This window comes from Ascidia mentula, chromosome 4, assembly GCF_947561715.1.
Source record: "Ascidia mentula chromosome 4, kaAscMent1.1, whole genome shotgun sequence".
NCBI lineage: Eukaryota > Metazoa > Chordata > Ascidiacea > Phlebobranchia > Ascidiidae > Ascidia > Ascidia mentula.
The window spans coordinates 21,439,145-21,460,024 of NC_138569.1; the positions used below are offsets into that span (position 1 = coordinate 21,439,145).

The window sequence follows — 20,880 nt, forward strand, 5'->3', positions numbered from 1 at the left end:
TTAACGCGTTATTAAAAATAGAAGGGCAAGTTATCGCCTTAGCGACCTGAGCATTGAATTAAAAGCCGACACTTTAATTGCCGAGAGACGCCATTTTTGGAAATTGCTCAATGAGCAGCTTTTAAACAAAATGCCCTGATTTATGCCATGGATCGGGGAAGCATTCGTAAAACGCGATAGTAGAATCCCGCCTAAATGCCATCCTTGCAAAGAGAATGCATTTATTTTTTGGGTAATTTATCGTGGCCTTTTTGTGCGTGGAAAGCAAATCCAAATCTATCTCTTCGTGAGGATTTTGAAGGTCATGTGGGTCAATAATTATATGCGAACCGCAAGCATTGATTGATCGCTTGGCGCTGATTTGACAAAAGACCATATGAGGGATTAGCATCACCCGATGATTAAAAGGAAGCACTTCATTGTCATTCAATGATAAAAGGAATTGTATCTTTCCCTTGAGTGTCAGCGAAACGAGATCACCACCGAGCGACCTTTACAAATACATTGACATGTCTTGACACTCATATAGGCCGGGACGCTGTAGATGCCCGTGTTGGAAATATGGATTTTGCATTGGAAAATGTTTGTGTTCTGCAACATACGTTGTTGCAAGCGGGTTGAATGCAAATTTCTGGTTGATTTCTCGCTGATCCTAATTAGATTAATTTCTGGTCTACTCCCAGTGTTTGTTCATGTGTTTCCGTTTAGTCACACTTGCATTCAACACGCTGGTAACAGCAACTGCATATGCCGCAGAACAGCTGTAACGGTCTTATCCAATGTCAATACTGCAGTATTGAATTTTGTTTCATGAAAGCAGAATGTTTACCTTTACAAAAGTACTAACTTTAATTTACTGATGGTTTTCCTCATCCATAAAACAAACTTCCATCTGGTGATGTAGGTTCGAAAAAAGCGTATTTAAAAAAAAAAATATAACAGATGGTTGTGATTGTAATATGAAAAACAAATTTCGGACATTATGAAATGATAAAGGAGGATGGAATCGGCCACACACACTGTGAAGTTTCTATAACATGGGGCGGGCTGCGCTGGGGTCGACGCTTCTGTTTTTGGTCGATAACCTAATGAAAGGTGAAGGAAAATACAAAAACTTAACGAAGACCATACAAAGGTTTATACGCTCCGGTGACCGCAGGGTTACGGCACTCGGCCACTTCTGCCCAACTCACGTCAAAATAATTTTAATGAATGATAAAATTATTCTTTATCTCCCCACTCGGTGTCGCCAAAGATGCAAAAATACGTAATTGGGGATTACCCAAACTTGATACTGACTGTGTGGGCGGATGATTCGGTCAACGTCGATCAACCAATGCAACGTGTGAAATTATTGGTCGTAATTAATGTCCTGTTATACACGGTTGAAAACCCAACGGGGCCAAAAAAACTGGTAAAAAATTACATGAAACCTGCTCTAAGTGCTGGTTTTTAATGACCGTTTTTTAGCATGTCAGTTTTTGGAGGTTTGGGCCAACTGCAACAAACTTACTCGGGGCTAAACCACGAAAGACGTTTGGAGAAACAGTTTAATTATTTTTACATATAAGAAGAACACATCAAAAACAGGTAAAATATCACCACCGTTTATTATTAACGTTTGCCCCACTGCAACAAAACACAAGTGTTGTTTGAAAAACGACTTCTGAAATTCAAATGCCGACGCGTTGCTGTGTGGGGAAACACGACAACAAACCACATCGTCACGTCACGAATTTGTGACGTAATGTTAAAACCACAACAACCCGACAGCACTCAGCCCTCGAACGATGTCGCCTCATTTCACAAGAATGCGGCGTGTTTCAAAGTGGAAGTTAGTTTGTAAACGAAAAGGAAGCCGCAGAAAAGTGCTTCAGAAATGACGTATTTCACACGTCACGCAATTTACGAATGCCAGCACCGGATAAAGGCTTCCCATGAAACACATGTAGGTTGTCTAACCTTATAAAGAAACGTCTTTCTTAGAAAAAAATGAGCGTCGGTTGTCCTATACATCTTGAGGTAAATAAGCCTAAATAACAGCTAGATACGTAAAGGCTGCGACTGAACGTATACTGTAGCTGTGGCATTTACGTACGACAGACACCAAGGTCAATATAATTACGTGTTGTAGTGGTTCAGGCCAGCGCAACACAGCTTGCGATATTCTGCTTCGGGCGTTGACAGTCGGTAGTACATCAACCGCTGAAAGTGAAACGTAAATAAACATCGCTAGCGAGTTTAGCGGATACACAAACTATACACTGTTGTGTCAAACAAACCCGGTTGAACTCGTCGCTTGTCAAGCTAGGGAAGATTTAACATGGACAAAGCAGCGCGGGGCTGGTATGGATCCAGTTGATAACACGCATTCCTGGCAACCGCTAACATTAAAATGACAGCAGCATATCGGCAGGAAACAGTTTATTGTTGTGTATAGTCGAGCATAGTGCGACTGAATAGAAGGGAACATACGCTTGGCCTTTTCATTAAACGAGATGTGTTATTTACATTTGTGTTGTAAAAGGTAGGAGACGGCTGGGAAACTGGTTGTAGCGCTGCTGTTTGAGGTTTGTTGTGAGATTTACGATGGAAAGTGAGAGTGGAAGAGGAGAAATTCAACCAACAAATTGGATAAGAACTTACATAGAAGACGCAACGAAGCTAATAAAACAACTCAGCAGCGAATGTAAAATATATTGCTTCGTTCTCCTCAATGTATCTCTCTTCGCGCTGTTCCACGTGTTTAAAGAATCAGTAGACCATGACGATGACGTCACGCTCTCTAAAAAGAGGGTGTTGGGAGAAGGTTGGTTCGTGATGTCAAGAAAGAAAGATATCGCCGACTTCGAATGGACATTCTGGTTCTCACAAGCAAGATTTATTGTGATTTCTATGTTCATCTCCCACACAGTGATCAGCGTTTTATGCAAGAAATATTTGCCTGAGGTACTGTTTTGTTGGCCCCCTAATTATAAACATGTTACGTATTACGTTAAACTAAATGGGTTTCACGATATTGTCACTACAATTAACAGGTTCTGAATATTAAATTTATTTATCCCCTAAAAATACTTGATTTCTATACAATCTGTTTTCACACCGACCGAAATATGTACCGTATAACAACGTGCCAACAAAACTATTGTATAAAGTTAATACAGAATTTCACTACAAACGGTATCAGGCGTTGCAAGTTGTTCAACTGTGAAGCGATCAAATGATTTTTTTCAAATTTCCGCAGATTCGAGAAACTCTTCTTTTCATCCACGGCTTACTTTGGGTCTACGGTCTATTTGGAGGTGCCTACGTCATCACCATGTCCTTGTTATGTGTGACGTATTTCTACGTGTCACAGTTCCGCGACGAAACGTACTTGTGGGTCTTAACTGTTAGTTTGATGTTCACCACGCACCTCACGCCGTTTAACAAGGTGAACAAAATAAGGTGGTTTTACCGCTAAAATTTCCACGAACTCATTTGTTTTGAAGCTGAACTTAACATTTTTTTGGTGGACGCTGTAAACAAATCCTGCATTACGCGCCAGTGTTGTGGAAATGTTAATGCTTTGAAATTAACCAAAACTTTCCCTGACAGTTTATGTTGTTCGGGAACCACTACTCTGTGATGGCTCACTCCTCCTTCATGTTTGCAATATTTCGATGCTGCAGCTTCGGTTTCGAGAGATGTCGTATCAGCGCAACGCCAAATGAAGATCATTTTACCGCTTTCCACTTGTTCCGTTATAACTTCTACCTTCCCTATTACTTTTTTGGTCCAGTGATGACGTATGACAGTTTTAGTCAACAGGTAATTCCCCTTGTTAAAATGGGGCAAGTCAGGTTATGTTTCTGTTTGTCAAAAAAGCCGACAATAAAGCATAAAGCAATCATGCTAAATTAAGCAATGACCCTGGGAATTTGCCTTTGTTTAATAATACGTTGTTTCAAAATATCAAAAATTTAGAAACGAGACCAAACACCTGTGCAGAGACGTTGAAAAAGAAGCGAATACATAAAAGTTCTATCTTTTATTGCAGAGCAACGAAACTGGGAAATCCCCTTCTTATAAGACACTTCTCAAGGATATTGGAAGAATTGCCGGTTATATGATTGTTATAGACTTTCTTTTGCATTTCTTTCACATTTCGTCATTGCCTCTGGACGCGGAATTCATGCAAAGGTCTCCTTCATTTGTGTTAGGTAATTTGTGTATACAAAGAGACATTTCTTTGAAGCGGTTTGCGGAAAAAACGTTCAGTTTGAAGTTATTTTTTGTAGCGTAAATTTAGAATATTTTGTTAAATTACCACAAACCAATTCGATGTTTAAGCACTAGCTGTGTGTTCAGACGTGTACAATATTAAGTTGTGACGTTGACTGTAATTCTTGCAGGTTTCCTGGCTTTTACTAATGTCTACTTGGATTGGATGAAAGGCCGCCTTCTGTATGCAGTTACAGGTAGTGTAGCAAAACACGTGGACGGGTATGATGGCGCGCCTGGATGCTGCAAGAACATAGCAACCATTTGTACCTTTGCCGATACCTACTTTGACCGTGGCATACAGCACTGGTTATGCAGGTAAAATAGTTGTTAAACAAAATCCTGTGAAGTCTTTGCCACACATTGCTGCTTGTTAGCGCCACCTTGCGGTTTGATAAAAGTCACATTGCTAATACTTTTGATACATTTACAGTGAAACGTATTACAATTACTGTAGATATATTTACGACCCTTTGGGTGAAGGCCATCAGAAAGTGACAAAGGAAGGTTTGGCCGGGGGCATTTCCTTCATTATTGTGGTTCTTATGCAAGGACTTTCAATACAAACGTGCTTATGGGCATTTCTCAATTGGTTTGGGCTGACTTTTGAACTGTATTTGCTTCAAAGATTTCAGGATACACAATACAAGGTAAGGTATCACACCGACTATTTACTCAGCATACCACAATGTAAACTTCAATTTCAGAGAATCAAGCATTTGTTGCTTGGGTTAAATTATTGGTGTATTTTGTTGTTCAACTGCATTGGAATCAATGGTGTTGATTCATTTGGTTGGTACGTGAAAGGACTGTTCATGAGAGGTATGTTAAAGTTTTGATTTGTTTGAAAAAATAATGTGTTTTTCTTCCTTCAATCCAGGGGGATATGTTGGACTTTTTCTGACTTACCTCCTTGGGTATTCCTATGTGTCAATTAACACAGAATTACAAGAACAAATGAAGCAGAAGAAAGTTTAATGACAAGATTTGTCGAATTTGATGATTTGTGACACCAGTCTAGTGCATTGCAAATGTTTTTTTTATTAAATGTTGAACAAATATATGCACAAAACTAAAACAAAAAGTGGAAACATGGTAGCCAAGTTATTTACACAGTATTCTGCAACTATTGAACAATGCATTTTTTACAATTGTAATGACTTCTAATAATACCAGTTTCTTAGTAAAAATTACCATGTCAGTACACAGAGTATTAAAGTATTTCACGCAATTACGATCAACGCTTGTACGGATGATAACTTTGCTTGTTTGTGGCTGTCTGATCTTTACCGCTGCCATTTTTTGAAGTGGTTTGATTCTGGCTATTGTCCCCACTTCCATACATAGGTCCATATGAAGAACCGTACTGGCCATATTGACCCATCTGTGGATAACCATTGCCTGCTTGTTGATTTTGATTGGATTGATTTTGGCCTTGTGGTGGATAACCATATCCACCATAACCAGGATACATGCCTCCATACCCTCCATAACCATATCCAGGGTTTGGGGGCATGTATCCCCCAGATGGTCCCATCATTTGGGGCATTCCATACCCATAACCTCCACCACCGCCCCAACCACCTTGCATCTGGTTGTAGCCCTGACTCGTGTTGCCTTGACCCATGTTGTTGTAGTTGTTTTCTCCCCATTGTTGCTGGCCATCTGGTGGTTTACGGTTCTCCCTCGGCTCAGCTCTTTTCGCTTCCACTTTTCTTCCACCAATTTCATGGTAATGTTTGGTGATGCATTGTTCCACTGCTTCAGAAGACAGAAATGTAACAAAGCCGAAGCCTTTATTTTTATTGTCCACTTTGCTGATGGCAAAGTTTACATCGGCAACTTCGCCATATGTTTTGAAATAGTCTTTCACTTCATCCTCACTTATGTCCCTGGACAGACCACCAATGAATATTTTGTGGGTTTTTACATGTAATCGTTCTGCTTCTTTTCTTTTCTGTTGCACTTCTTTTGGAGTGCATGGTTTTGGGTCAATTTGTTTGTCGTCCAATACATGAGGTCTTGCTTTCATCACCGATTCAACACTGTCTGGATTTTCGAACTTGACAAAACCAAAACCCCTTGGGTTACCTGTGACCTTGTCTTTCATAACTTTGCTTTCAACAACTGTGCCATACTGCCCAAAATATTCACCCAGTTTCTCTTCATTGGTCGCCCATGACAACCCACCAACAAACAACTTTCCCACATCTTCAGACATTGTTTTACAGGTGCACAAATATTTGTAAAAATATGCTACAAGTACATGAAGTATAAAATATGTATAATATAGCAAGTCGAATACACAATGAAATGCAATACTTTGTACCCACCTACCTGATCAGCACAATATGTTTGACTTAAAGGTAGTGATGTATGTACTCTACACAAAATGACGTATAACTATCTGTACAGTACTTGCTACAGATACAGTAAAATACCCACAGTATGGCCTACTCTGTTATATCTTTACACTGTACATTACCTATACGGTAATTACCTTCAAGTTTTCAGGCAGAGTGGAAGAGACATTGCGAGTATAATTTCCTTTTGTGGGATTTCAAAGGCAGCAAATTCGACCAACTACGTTTATTCATTTCAACTAAATCAGATTTGTGCTTCTCGAAACTTTATCCGCGTGATGACGAAATCGGAGGAGGGATCCGCGGTTTTAGGAATAACACAAAATAAAATTCTTAACTGCACTGTCACGAGCAAAAATTAAAATCCAACATATAAGAAAATTTACATATGAAATTTTTCGCAATAAACTGGAGAAGTTATTGTTTTTGTAAGTATATTTCGGTGTCCTCTTCGTTAGCCACCAAGCTATCCACTCATTCAAATGCGGAGTGATAAGTTCGTATTGCAATTTTTTTAATGGAGGGCACAAAAGTTAAGTGCAGAAAATGTCGATGTTTTCTAATGATGACCGATTGCCTTGTAAACACACACAACTTACCAATTGAAAAAGGTTTGCTGTTTAATTGTTTTGAAATTTTTTTTCTATTTGGTTGTTTCTAATTCTTTGTACAATAGATGCAGAAAGATCCTGTGATGGCAACACAAACGCAACATTGTGGCATATTGACTCTGACAAATCTCCGGAATGGGTAAAAGATAGTATTGATCAGGTAATTCCTATTTGAAAGTAGCATTTTGTATAAACATCATTACATGGAACATATGAGTGTAGTGTTTTTTATTCGAAGAAAATATAATTGGCATTTATCCACAATAAAGCAGCATAAAATGCTTTGTGTCATGATGTATAGAGTGATTGAGAAATGTTAATGTTGTTAATAGGGTGGTTGGTCAAGTGGAAAGCTTGATTGTCCGCATTGTGGTGGAAGGCTTGGATCATTCGACTTTGTCCATCCACGAAGATGCGCATGTTCAGAGTTTGTTGCCCCTCCTGTGTGGCTGATGAAGTCAAGGGTGGATGTTGCAACATCTGTGTCACAAATTAAGCCTGCAACTTCACAAAGAGCAAGTGATTTGGTTGATGAAACATGGACAATCATTGACCACCAGTCTTCCACAGATGGCTGCAACTATAGGACAACAATGAAAACAAAACAGACTGATAATGAATCTATTCCCACCAGTTATTCTAGTTTATCACCAACATCTTCTAAACCATTGCATAATAATGTGTTTCACAGTACAAGGTGAACATCAAGTTTGTGTCAGTGTTGCCAAAAAAATGAAATCCTTATCTGTATTTAGTGCAAGACAAAATAGAAACAAAAACAAGGTGCATTATCAAGAGAGACAAATTATGCACATTCAAAGAAAAACCCTACATATGGTAAGGTTTAAAAAAGATTGTGTTTATACCATGTCAACTTTATTCTGCACAGGAAAGATACAAAAAGGAATTGAAATTATCTGAGTCCAGATTTGTCCAAGAAAGGTTTACCTGTCCAATTTGTTTTGAAATTTACTTTCTCCCCTGTGAGTGCTTTCCATGTGGGCACATATTTTGTGAAACATGCTTGCGCTTTTGGAACAAACAAAATGAAAATCATTTAAATTGTCCATGCCCCATATGCAGAACTTCAATCACCAGCACAGCAGCAAAACCTGGTAAACTCTAATGTGATATGTTGCTGGTGTATTTTGATGTACATACTGTTTGTTAGAACTTAGCCTTGCTTTGAGGAAAGGATTCCCCCTTATTTATCGCCATAGGAAAAATCAACTGAAGAAGTACTTAAAACATCCATTGCCCAAACAAAGGAGGTTAGTATTCTTGTTGTGTTTGTTTTGTAAATAACTTTCAAGTTTGTTGTTCCAGGAGTGTGGTTGATTCTAACTTCAATGTTCATGGCATTGGCACAGTTTATTCTATTGTTGTTTCTGTTTTCATCTATGCAATTTTATTCCAGTTGTTTCAGTTTGTCACTGCAAAATAAATATTGCCGTAAAGTTAGTTATGTGTGTGATTGTGTATGCCGTTGCTACCGCTAAGATTTGTGTACGTTGCAGCATTGTTTTTTTTTAGCTGGCAAAAAGGAAAAATGCTTTGACACCAGGACACAGCCAAGTCGCAAAAAACTGACTCACATGTAAGACTATGTAACATAAAAATCTGTGTAAAAGTTTACTGTGTTACATAGACTTATATGTAGATCAGTTTTTGTGACCTAGCTGTGTCCCAGTGTAAAATAATTTTTCAGCCATAAGTGATTAAAAAGTGGCATCCATGTAAAACTTCATAGTAATGCTGCATTACTCAAACACAATAAAGTGAACATAGGACATTTTATTTCATCCAATTTGCACAACAACTCTTTATGTGTCGGCAATGGTGACTTCGACCTCAACACCAGGCTCGATACTGATGGAGGTGATCTGCTTGACAACTTCGGAGGGGCTGTGAAGATCAATGAGACGCTTGTGGATCCTCATTTGATATCTATCCCAGGTCTTGGAACCTTCACCGCAGGGTGTTTTGCGGCATGTGATGCGCAAGATCTTAGTTGGCATGCGCACCGGTCCTTTAACGCGAAGCTGCTTGTCCTTAGCCCCTTTGATCAAATCACTGCAAACCTTTTCCAGGCTCTGCACGTTGCGAGATGTCAAAGTGATTCTGATTTTGTGAATCGGGGCTTCAGATTCTTGGGGAACTTTGCCCGCTTCTTTGTAAGCACTCATGGTGATCTTTATGACAATGGGGCCGACTTAATCCTGTAGATTGCAGACTAAACAAGAACAGCGGTGAGCCCTTAACGTTACTGAGGAAAAGAATGATTGAGGCATGATTTTACCGGATGTCGAACCTGACACCTAGTGGTCGTAGTAAAATTTATTTAGACTATAAGGTGTATAATCAGACAATTGTGAAAAATATTTTGCAAAAAGTATGATTTTGACAAAAAAAACTGAAACTTAATAACAAAACAATTTTCATTGGAGAAACACTTGGTGGTTGGCCAACTCTGATCTGACCGAAGTTACGGCTTTTAACCGCAAGTACACAGCTAATTATACTCTCTTGATCATGCAATTTATTATTCTTTGGCAAACCTTTGGAATATTTTATATATAAATTCATAAAATATCTAAGCAGTCAATTGCATGTCACTAATAGTTACTTATTGCTTTTTTGGTCACCATTGAGACCGTATTGAACTAGAGAATTTTTGTTTTGCTAAAGACAATATTATATGTCAGGATTAATACAAATTTGAAGTTTTAATGCAAAAATGAATCAGTATTTTTTCTGTCATCCATTATAAGCAGGACAGTCCCTAATTTGCATCCTAGTTTTGCTGAGTAAATTCCTGTGAAAATTTGCGTTGTTGTCTTGTTGCGTTGTTTGAGGTAGCTGTTCTTAGTTTGATTTTGGCCATGGCTTCTCGGATATCCCGTCTTGTACGGGAATTGCCTTCCGTTAGCTCAAGGTAGGATTTATGATCTTGGTTATGATTACTGTTGGTCAAAAATATGTTCCTTTTTGTAACAATAACATTATGATTGATATATTTTATATACAATTGCTCCAAATGATGGGCTTATGACTTGTTAACCCACTAGGCAGCTATTATAAAGTACAGCAAATTGAGCAAATTGTATACCTTTGTTAGACCTAAATCTGTAGTTAATGACATGACAGGTTTACATTTTTTTCCTTGTTTAATTTGGTTTAGTTTTAGATGTTTGTCAACAACATCAAGAGTTGCCGCCCATGACAACTTTAAAATCCATCTTCCTTCCTATGTAAAATCAACAATATCCAGCCACAAAATTCAATATGAATTGGAATCACGAAAAGACCCTGAGTCAGAGAAAATCGACTCAGAAACCACAGCTATTCAACTGCAGATTCCATCAACCGGCACTGTAAGTCAACAGTTTACCTTGCATGGGTATGGTTACATTGTTTTTCAGCTACTGCATAGCAAAAGGTTCATAAAATATGGTGTATTTTATTGGTTTAAACTAACATTGTTGTGATTAAAGCTGTAGTATTTGAAATGTGTAACAATTTTAAACTTGTATCCAAATTTGTTTGAGATATGTTTCGGTTGATGCTTAATTTGCCATCAAATGCAATTTTGAAACATTCTGAAACCTGTTTCACATGAAGTTTATCAGTTCACGTTCATAATTATAGTTGTCATTTTCCTCAAGGATGTTTCCTGTCTTAATGGTGTTCCTGAAGAACATGTTGTGACAAGAAGAGTTCGGGTATTTCGACCTGCCAAAAACGCAATGCAATCTGGCAATCAGATCACAAAACTTTGGAAAATTGAGTTTGACACTCGGGAGAGATGGGAAAATCCAACTATGGGATGGGGATCAAAGTTAGTTCTCTTAAAATGTTTAAAATCAGTTTTGCTTAAACCAGTGGTTCCCAACCTTATTTTAGTGTAAGCGCCAAGAGTAACACCTTTTTGTAGGGCAGAATAAATAACACTAGTATTCAAAGTTATAAAAAATGCAGCAATTTATGCTAAACAATTTTAATATGTAACTATGTATGAAAAAATAATTAAGCTTTACACAAAACATGTTACAACATCTCTGCCACAAACTTTCTCTTTAACCATTGTTTGGTTTCTAGTGCTGATCCTCTGTCAAACATTTCCATGGCGATGACCTTCAAAACTAAAGATGATGCTGTTGCTTTTGTTGAAAGACAAGGTCAGACTGCATCTCAAGTAGACTGGCATTTAATCAACAAACATTATTAAATCTTCACAATGAACACAGAAGTGTTTCATGTTATCATAAATACCTAGTTCGCAAATCACAATATACCAAGTAAGGACCTGCACAGCTGAGCGATCCTGCCTTGCCTTTGAATGGTATGAAACATAACTGTGTTAACTGAATATAGTGGTAGAGATCCCCTACGTATATGTTAAAGGTCGCCTGGCAAGTTGTGTGGTTGCGCACCAGTGTACCTTGGCTACAATATGCCCTGTGAAACCACTGAGCTCATAGTCTTTGTTTGTTGGGCCTGGTAAGCTTAAGGTCATGGGTTCAAACCTCACCAGGAGCTTGATTTTTTTATCTTTTGACTTGGCAGGAGTAAAATGGCTGATCCAGTTTGGATGCAACGCCAGCAAACCAAATGCTTTATTATCACGACCTGTAAATAAGTTTCCTTCTGCTTCAGGGTGGTCTTGTTATGTGGATGAAGCCAAGGAAAAGCAGATGCAGCCCAAAATATATGGAGCCAACTTTTCTTGGAACAAACGAACAAGGCGGGCCATGAAATAGAGCATGCATTCTTCTTGTTGCCACCAAACTTTAAAATTATCTTACTATTATGCTGTCAAATTAAAACATTACGACTATATGTAACTGTGTCTTTGGTTGAGCAACAACATATTGTTATGTATTTGCAGTATGTGTACTCATGGTAGCAAAGACAAAAAGTGCCTAATACTGTTAAGCATTAACACAGACAATTTTCCACAGAGCAAAAAAAGTATAGTTGTTTTACATTGGGCAAAAATGGGTTGAAATTCATTTTAACTACATATACACATCTTAGGAGCACCAACAGTATAGTTTGAGCAGTATGTAATAGTAGGTATTCTCAAGTGTGAAAACCACTGTTCATACTGTAAACAACAACAAGAAACAGAAAACAAATTGCACAAGTTTGTTTCAAACAAAACACATATCACAAATATCAGGTAAAACCAACAGATAATTTACCAACAGTGTTTGCAAATGAACAACTTTCCTGTTGCAACATTTAGAAGAAAAACAAGTTATCACATTTCAATATTTACTCAATCAAATATTTGTTTACTTCGGTAAACTGTGTAATAACGGACCAAAATAACCCAAAAATTGTGTTTCAAAGTGCAGGCACTGGGCAAACCTTGAAATCTCAAGGATTTGTGTGTTAAAGTGGAAGAATTTATCAAAAAACACTGTTAGATGAAAGTGTTTTACCCTGGCATAATGGCCATGCAGCAGCAGCTAATGAAGGAAGCATGGAAAAGTCAAATTCTGCCAACAGGCTGTTGTTGATTTGAATAAAATTGTCTTAGCATGTCACCAAACGCCTCAAAGATTGAAAATAGTCCGGTGACATCAATTTTTGAACTTGATTTTATAACAAGGTTTGAGTTGGCTTGCATCGATTCCCGTAGATGAAGTTCTTCAATCACCTAAAATGGAAACAAGTGATGTAGTCTTTTGCACTTCGTGTGGTAAAATATGATGTACATGATTCTTCAAAACATTAGGATCTAATGCAGCACACCAAATGTTAGTTACATCAATATGTTCCACATAACAATGAATGGCATGAGGAAAACTTTAATCCTGGCAGTGTATAAGATAAGCTTCTGCTTAAACCAAATCTATTGTACTCAAACACACCAACGAACTGTTTGGGTTCCAGTTTTTGTGTCAATTAACATCCATTGTTAAGATATGAACTTATAAAAGTCAACAACAAACCTTTTCATCAGTGCAGGCGCCATCTAAATCTTGTTTGTTGCATAATATTAACCAAGGCAATCTCTGTAGATCAGGGTGTTTAAGCGCTTGGTGAATTTCTAATCTTGTGTCTTCAAGTCTGTCATGTGTGCAAGATCCGTCAATGACAAAAATGACTCCTTGTGCGCTATTGTAATATCGATTCCAGTATGTTCGAATGTTGTCACCACCTAAATGTTAAATTTGTTGAACAAATCTCAAAAACATATCAACAAACAAAGCCTTTCCAACCTCCAAGTTCTTTGACCTTCAAGGTGACATTTGGAAGTCGGATATCTTTCATTAAAAATCCTAAGAAAGAAACCTTTGGTATTCTCTTTTATCATCTACATGCTATTTAGGTATATACAAACATATCAACGTTCCTATTTAGGTAGGCCTACATATGTTTGCTGATGCTGTTGTAAAACTGCTTATGTGACATTAATTTATAAAACCAGTTATGTACCTAATGTTGGAACAACTGTATCAGAATTTTCGTGTGTTAAAACAGAAAGCAAAGTAGATTTTCCAGAATTTGTCACTCCGATGCAAATCACATTGTATACTGGAGTTGTTGGAGTTTCTTCTTTGCAGCAGATACATTCATAAATCTGCAAGAATAAAAATGGAAAATTTATTTTTTGTAAAGTTTGTAATTTGAAGCCAATTTTATGAGCAATGTTGATTGAATAGATTATCCAACATTTAATTAGACAAGTTTCACAAAATTGAATCATTGTTTAGGTAAAAATAATAGTTTTTTTGACTTGAAACAATAGGTTCTGTTAAAATTCTAGACACCTGGTCTTTATAATTTAATACTTACAGTATAACAGCACACACGACAAATGCCACAACAAAGCCCACACGATTGGCTCATTGTTTGAATAAAAGCTTAAAGTTGTTTAAAAAAGTTGTGTCCCACCACAAAACATTGTTCGAAAAGGTTGTGTTTCACCACATTTGAAATGTTTCAACGAATAAACGATGATTTCCAAATTCCAACCATGTACACTGTATGCTATTTATTGTACTGGCCGTTACGAGCGCCAGAGAGACGCCACAAATAGAATATATATTCAGGTGTCATTTTCAATAAAAAATGTGGTTGGCTCGATGGTACGTATGCAGGTAGAATTGCAAGATGTAAAAAAAACTTTTATTTTGTGTTTTGCAACTTTAAGGAAAACTCCTTCCGCCAACAGAAACTGGAGGATTTTTAGGGATTCTTGGTGAAAGCTGTTCCTCTGCCAAACTTACCAAAATCCTGTCTGGCAATGAGTTACTTGAAGCGGATTATCGGTTATGTGAAGTTAAGATGCCTCTTAAATTAGAGGTTGCCAAACTATCAAAACATCTGCCTGGTCGCTTAATTATCCCTACGAAAAATTGGCCTGGTGCCCACAATAAAAGGTGTCGGTTTACCAGTTGTCGGGGTATGTCCCCGCTGGGTGACCGTGGGGTACGACTGCGTCTCGGCCTCGCACCCCAAGGGATCCGACTGAGTCTCGTTGGCAACTCGGCCTCGTAGGCAACTTGCCTTCTCTATCTCAAGGTTTACTGTTGGAGTTAAAGAACTCCTTTACACAAGTCTGTGCGTCTTCTAAATAGTCTAACTTCCGACTAAACACATACATCCACCAAGCTTCAAGCCAGTCCAAAGTTGTTCATAAATCCATTTATTGATATAATCCAACGAATAAATCCAAGTACAGTACAGTACAATTGGGGCTCCTATACAGTGTAATAAAGCAGAACCAACAGCCTAGACCCTTACACAGCAACAGTTAAAACACACTGATTTTGAAGGCGCTAGTCGCTCTGCTTATATAGTCTGCGGTTGGCCACACGTATTGATACCTTATTTGGAGTTGTTGCGCAACTTGAATGCAACTTGAAGTTGACCGATTTGGTCGATTACGTCAGTTATTTATATAGCTTAATTAACTAAGTGCCCTAATAGGTTATTTATGTATAGGTAGACTTTGTTTTCAGAATAACTAAAAGTAGTTATGTTTATTTTAGCTTTATTTATCATTTGCGAAAGAAGTACTTGTGTTTAAATCAACCTTTATTTATTATTTGCCAAAGAAATGTCTGTAATTATTTTAACTTGATTTACATAGTTAGTTTGGTTGCCTAAGTTACCTATATGACTTTATTGCCCAAATTACATCGTTTATAACACATCTATAATGTGGCTGCTTCTACCGGCTACAATTTTTTCACCTGCCACCAGCTCGGCAGGTTTTTCCTATTAAATTGTCCGGTCAGGAATTGACCTAAACCGGAAATGAGTTCTTCTTTTTTCCCATGTCGTTTTATTGGACATCACAACTTGGACATGCGTTGAACGCGTGATTACAATGACTTTGGTTTTAACTCTCGGTCATAATATAGTTATACGCTTTGGGCCTTTTTTAGTATATACATGTGTTGTGCGGCGACATAATACCCCCCCCGCTTGTCTGGTACTTGCGGTCCATATATGAACGCAAGTTGTTGGTTCTGTTGAAGAGAGCGACGTACAAAGTACACTCACAAATATATTTTATAGTACACCAAAATATATATATTTACACAAATTTCCGTTGTTCGATTGTAACATATATACATATAACAAAGCAATCACGGGACACGATTGTTTAGACGAGGAGACATTTACAAAGATATAATTGTAGATCCACAGATTATTTTAGTACATTATGGAGAGCAACGAGAATACATATACACAAATTTTACATTGATACATAGGCGATAGCTGGTGTTATTAACACAGTAACAAGCGTATAATTGATGTTAAGTAAGCGTCTGATTGTTAATAGTTGCCACTATGTGGACTATATATCTCTTTTATTATTTCGGTTTGTCGCTTTGCGAAACTGTTTATAGCGTTATTAGGCTTTACACCATTGAAATTGCAAGCAAGGTGTAAGTAGGTACACGCGCATTCGTTGTTTGTATCGTGAAATGGCTTGAAAAATTGCTTCAAAATTTTGAACTGTGGAAGAGTGATTACATAGGATACCAACTACTTCCACGTTGGTGCCATTTGATATCAGAAAAAGTGAGATATTGGACAGAAGTGTCCTCATGAACAAGGCTGTAAATGGCTGTAAAATGCCTTATGTGTTGAAGATAAAAACGCAATTCGCATTCCTCGAGGTAAATACAAATCGCGAAATGAAGTGAAGATCTACGTTATTTATTGCAAGAAGATCCATTCCACGTCACCCGACTGGGCCCAAATCAGGTTCAGTGGAACGGAGTCTTGTCGCGAATAGATTCCAAACGTAGGGATCTCATGACTTATATTTATTTGAACAGCACAATTGCATTAATATGTCGGCTGTCGCAGTCGCTGATCGAGTGACCCCATTCAGTTATTATAAGGTTTTGTGGGGTTGATCACTGCTGATGTTTACGTGTTGAAGGATGCGCGTCGCATGAGATAGCTGCCTCAGGAATTTATATCCTGATTTGAGAGATGCAGAAAGAAAGGCGATGCACGTTGCATGAGATTACATTGGCGGAGTGAAATTGTGTTAAGCATTGATTCGGTTCTTATACATATATAAACACATATAACGTTTTGGTGGGTCAAACATAAAAAATGTAACGAATCTATGTAAAAAGTGTGCTTTGTTGATTTATCAACATTTGTGCAGATGCCGGATGTTGGAAATTTTATGCGGCCTTCAGTAAACACAGACGGCTCACTATATTTGTAAATTGTAAAAGTCTTGTGACTTTATGGATGACTTCACCAAGACCGGAGTAGTCATACCTTGAAATTTCATGGCGGTCATTCCGCATGATGGTCGCTTCTGATTGATGCATACGAAACTGTTCGCAGTTGAATTTGGAAAAATATTTCCTACTTCCATCACCGGAAAAAGGAGAGTTGACATGCAGTTTTTGTTGCGGTTTAAAAGACTGCTTTGGGAAGCGAGGATTGTTTCCTCCTGTAATTGTTGCATTGCTACTTTGGCGTTTTCTGACGCTTGGGTACCTGGCCTTTTTGGTTTTGTACTGAGGCAATTTATCTGCAGTTGAAGAAGAATGAAGTTTAGTTTTTTGTTGATGTTGGGGCACGTCTGTTGAGTCAAGTGTGTTTGCCACAACAATACTAGGCTTGTCTTTTGTAGTTGTTTTGATAAGAGTGTTATTTGCATGACTGTCTCGATGCGGAACTTTTACGAGCACTGTATTTATTTGCTTTGAGCTTTCTTTCATGTTAAATTGAACTGTTTTCCTGTTTTGTGATGACTGCAACAGATTTTTATCAGGTCTGATAAACAAGTCGTGCTTTTGAAGGAAGTAGTATCCGAGAACAGGTCTTTTAACTTTGCAAACAGAGAAAGTTACAGGCATGTTGCCGAAGCCAATGTCAATGTTGAGTACAGTTTGTCCAAAGTAGGGTATGGGCTCTCCGCCTGGTCCAATAAAGTCTGATTCAACTTCTTGGGTGTGGTGCTGTGTAACTGGGAGGAAATTTTTGGATGATCCAGTGTCCAACAGAAATGACATTTTATTATTTTTGTCGTAGACATGCGGCAAAGAGTTTGAGGCCGACTCGGAATATTGCCGTCGATTTGGTGCTTTTGGAATCTGATTCGGTCGGTTCATAGGCCTACAGATGTTGATATTATTGACTTGATTGTAATTGCAAGGTTTGTTGCATTTTAACGCCTTGTCACCAAAGCGTGCATGATAAAAACACAAGCCATCTGTTGACTGGTGTTGGTGCTGGGTAGACTGAGTATTTATTTGCCCTTGCCTTTGGTATTGTCGGAAGGGCTGTCTGTGATTTCCTTGTTGTGGCTCGTAATAACCGTTTTGATTTCTACACTGTTGTGCATATTCTTGTCTTGTCGGGCGGTATGAAAACTTTCGTCGGTTGGTCATATTGTTACTTTTGTTTTGTTCAACAAAATTTCTGCGACTTTGTTGTCTTTGATTGCTTATATCAGACTTTAACTCAGTAAACAGTTCTTGTATCTGACCGGTAATTCTCTGCATTTCATTGTTTTGTGTCTGATCTTCCGGTACACCATAATCAGTTGGCGTAATGATTCTGTCAGCCAGCAACCCCAGCTCTTCTAGAGATATGTCTGGGTGTTGGGCGCGAAGTACATTGCTGACGTCCCTTGGCATTTTATCAAGAAAATTGTCCACCACAATTTGGCGTGTTGTCTCGTCATAGATTGGGTCTTTTGCGCACACTGCGCATAATCGTCCCATGAAAGTTGAAGGAAGTTCACCTGAGTCTAACCTCAAAGATTTCAGCTTTGAGAGCCAAGCTGTGCTGCTTGTTCCAGTGGACAAGCGAATTAAAGAATTTTTCAGAGTTGTATAAGGGGTAAGTGAAATAGCTGCCTGTGCAATAACGTGCTCATATCTGGCACATTGTTCTTGTGAAAATCCTGACAAAAGTTGAGCAAATTTGTCTCTGTCGTCCATTATATCATACGTTTGAAAGTATCGGTCGAGGTACAGAAAATAAGAGCGGTAGTTGTGTTGCGACCATAGTTTTGGAATTTTAATTCCAGCTGTGAAGTTAAACGTTTGTCGTCGAAAAGGTGCGTTTGTAAAAACATGTTGGTCGGTGTTGGATGGCCTTATGTCAGCATGCTTATCTTGGGAGGGAGGTATGCTAAATGGGTTTCTGCCCAAACTTTCTACATCATTTGTGTTTGGTCTGGGGGAAGTGCGACCTGAAAGTGGCAGTGTGTTTCCTTGATTTTCAGCCCACAAGGTGTCGACTGGGGCTTCCATACTTGCTCTTATTTGAGTTTGATATCTAGTTCTAGATGCAATTGAGTTACCAGGTGGTACAGTTTTACGTTTTTTATTGCCTTTCTCAGCCAAAGTTGCGGACTTTACCACGTGCGGCAACGTGATGATTGTATATTAGCGTTTTGATGCAATAAATGTTTGTTGAATAAGCTGTTCTTCCTGATGGCACTTTCCTGTAGTTCCAGTGTTCTTTCTCCGTATGGGATGTAATTAGGAACAAGCTTTAGTAAATCCAATAGTAAGGTAATTCCGTTTGGCGCCTGATAAGGGTATTCTTTTCTTTGAAAAGAATGAGGGCAGACCAGTTGCGGGTATAATCCGTAATCAGTATAAATCCGTATAAATCCGTATAAATCAGTATAAATCCGTATAATCCGTATAATCCGTATAAATCCGTATAAATCCGTATAAATCCGTATAAATCCGTATAAATCCGTATAATCCGTATAATCCGAACAGTTGCCGGAAGTTGTCTTCTTGTTTGTTAATGGCTGGTGCAGTTGACTGCTTGCTGTTGCTGTGCTGGGTAGGCTGCTGGAACTGGAACGGGTGTGAATTAACCCGTTCGGCGGGAAATTTGGCTGCTAAATCCGGGAATGGTCGGAATAATATCCGGACAAGTTTTGATGACACTGACTTGTGCAGTGAACTCGCCAAACTTCTGGGCACCAGTTGTCGGTTTACCAGTTGTCGGGGTATGTCCCCGCTGGGTGACCGTGGGGTACGACTGCGTCTCGGCCTCGCACCCCAAGGGATCCGACTGAGTCTCGTTGGCAACTCGGCCTCGTAGGCAACTTGCCTTCTCTATCTCAAGGTTTACTGTTGGAGTTAAAGAACTCCTTTACACAAGTCTGTGCGTCTTCTAAATAGTCTAACTTCCGACTAAACACATACATCCACCAAGCTTCAAGCCAGTCCAAAGTTGTTCATAAATCCATTTATTGATATAATCCAACGAATAAATCCAAGTACAGTACAGTACAATTGGGGCTCCTATACAGTGTAATAAAGCAGAACCAACAGCCTAGACCCTTACACAGCAACAGTTAAAACACACTGATTTTGAAGGCGCTAGTCGCTCTGCTTATATAGTCTGCGGTTGGCCACACGTATTGATACCTTATTTGGAGTTGTTGCGCAACTTGAATGCAACTTGAAGTTGACCGATTTGGTCGATTACGTCAGTTATTTATATAGCTTAATTAACTAAGTGCCCTAATAGGTTATTTATGTATAGGTAGACTTTGTTTTCAGAATAACTAAAAGTAGTTATGTTTATTTTAGCTTTATTTATCATTTGCGAAAGAAGTACTTGTGTTTAAATCAACCTTTATTTATTATTTGCCAAAGAAATGTCTGTAATTATTTTAACTTGATTTACATAGTTAGTTTGGTTGCCTAAGTTACCTATATGACTTTATTGCCCAAATTACATCGTTTATAACACATCTATAATGTGGCTGCTTCTACCGGCTACAATTTTTTCACCTGCCACCAGCTCGGCAGGTTTTTCCTATTAAATTGTCCGGTCAGGAATTGACCTAAACCGGAAATGAGTTCTTCTTTTTTCCCATGTCGTTTTATTGGACATCACAACTTGGACATGCGTTGAACGCGTGATTACAATGACTTTGGTTTTAACTCTCGGTCATAATATAGTTATACGCTTTGGGCCTTTTTTAGTATATACATGTGTTGTGCGGCGACAAAGGAATACATGCATTTTTTTGGTATAACTTTATACAAACGGCATCTGTACAAAATAGACACGACAAACAAAATCAGGTTTGGGCGAACATATTAAAACGAAAAAATACAATTTATCGTGGACAGAAACATTAAAATTCTTGTGAGTTAAGCAGA

The 20,880-nt window shown here is 38.3% G+C and overlaps 6 protein-coding genes across 8 annotated transcripts; 3 read left to right on the plus strand and 3 right to left on the minus strand.

Moving 5' to 3' along the window:
* Nucleotides 1-2,533: 2,533 nt before the first annotated feature.
* Nucleotides 2,534-5,283, plus strand: LOC145898960 (protein-cysteine N-palmitoyltransferase HHAT-like protein). Its single transcript, XM_082987657.1, has 8 exons — nucleotides 2,534-2,949; nucleotides 3,245-3,433; nucleotides 3,598-3,810; nucleotides 4,040-4,202; nucleotides 4,395-4,581; nucleotides 4,721-4,913; nucleotides 4,971-5,085; nucleotides 5,144-5,283. The coding sequence occupies exons 1-8, from the start codon at nucleotides 2,590-2,592 to the stop codon at nucleotides 5,239-5,241; spliced, it is 1,518 nt and encodes a 505-aa protein (XP_082843783.1). The 5' UTR covers nucleotides 2,534-2,589; the 3' UTR covers nucleotides 5,242-5,283.
* A 49-nt stretch (nucleotides 5,284-5,332) lies between these two features.
* On the minus strand, nucleotides 5,333-6,870 carry LOC145898972 (DAZ-associated protein 1-like). Of its 2 annotated transcripts, XM_082987671.1 has the most exons (3): nucleotides 6,764-6,870; nucleotides 6,601-6,646; nucleotides 5,333-6,519 (listed from the first exon to the last, which is right to left on the minus strand). In XM_082987671.1, exon 3 carries the CDS (start codon nucleotides 6,482-6,484, stop codon nucleotides 5,501-5,503), a length of 984 nt encoding a protein of 327 aa, XP_082843797.1. In that variant the 5' UTR covers nucleotides 6,485-6,519; nucleotides 6,601-6,646; nucleotides 6,764-6,870; the 3' UTR covers nucleotides 5,333-5,500. The 2 variants fall into 2 exon arrangements, with proteins under 2 accessions (XP_082843797.1, XP_082843796.1); XM_082987670.1 differs by having other exon boundaries at nucleotides 5,334-6,646.
* A 128-nt stretch (nucleotides 6,871-6,998) lies between these two features.
* LOC145898968 (uncharacterized) lies at nucleotides 6,999-8,690 on the plus strand. The gene is made up of 7 exons (XM_082987665.1): nucleotides 6,999-7,237; nucleotides 7,303-7,397; nucleotides 7,570-7,934; nucleotides 7,993-8,074; nucleotides 8,127-8,352; nucleotides 8,409-8,508; nucleotides 8,564-8,690. The coding sequence occupies exons 1-7, from the start codon at nucleotides 7,144-7,146 to the stop codon at nucleotides 8,679-8,681; spliced, it is 1,080 nt and encodes a 359-aa protein (XP_082843791.1). The 5' UTR covers nucleotides 6,999-7,143; the 3' UTR covers nucleotides 8,682-8,690.
* A 323-nt stretch (nucleotides 8,691-9,013) lies between these two features.
* LOC145898975 (small ribosomal subunit protein uS10-like) lies at nucleotides 9,014-9,502 on the minus strand. Its single transcript, XM_082987675.1, has one exon. It carries the CDS (start codon nucleotides 9,421-9,423, stop codon nucleotides 9,061-9,063), a length of 363 nt encoding a protein of 120 aa, XP_082843801.1. The 5' UTR covers nucleotides 9,424-9,502; the 3' UTR covers nucleotides 9,014-9,060.
* A 545-nt stretch (nucleotides 9,503-10,047) lies between these two features.
* On the plus strand, nucleotides 10,048-12,076 carry LOC145898974 (NADH dehydrogenase [ubiquinone] iron-sulfur protein 4, mitochondrial-like). Of its 2 annotated transcripts, none has more exons than XM_082987674.1 (5): nucleotides 10,048-10,172; nucleotides 10,425-10,611; nucleotides 10,903-11,075; nucleotides 11,336-11,415; nucleotides 11,894-12,076. In XM_082987674.1, exons 1-5 carry the CDS (start codon nucleotides 10,120-10,122, stop codon nucleotides 11,995-11,997), a joined length of 597 nt encoding a protein of 198 aa, XP_082843800.1. In that variant the 5' UTR covers nucleotides 10,048-10,119; the 3' UTR covers nucleotides 11,998-12,076. The 2 variants fall into 2 exon arrangements, with proteins under 2 accessions (XP_082843800.1, XP_082843799.1); XM_082987673.1 differs by having other exon boundaries at nucleotides 10,058-10,172; nucleotides 10,419-10,611.
* A 63-nt stretch (nucleotides 12,077-12,139) lies between these two features.
* On the minus strand, nucleotides 12,140-14,227 carry LOC145898973 (ADP-ribosylation factor-like protein 15). Its single transcript, XM_082987672.1, has 5 exons — nucleotides 14,045-14,227; nucleotides 13,685-13,829; nucleotides 13,468-13,527; nucleotides 13,198-13,406; nucleotides 12,140-12,902 (listed from the first exon to the last, which is right to left on the minus strand). The coding sequence occupies exons 1-5, from the start codon at nucleotides 14,096-14,098 to the stop codon at nucleotides 12,735-12,737; spliced, it is 636 nt and encodes a 211-aa protein (XP_082843798.1). The 5' UTR covers nucleotides 14,099-14,227; the 3' UTR covers nucleotides 12,140-12,734.
* Nucleotides 14,228-20,880: the final 6,653 nt, after the last annotated feature.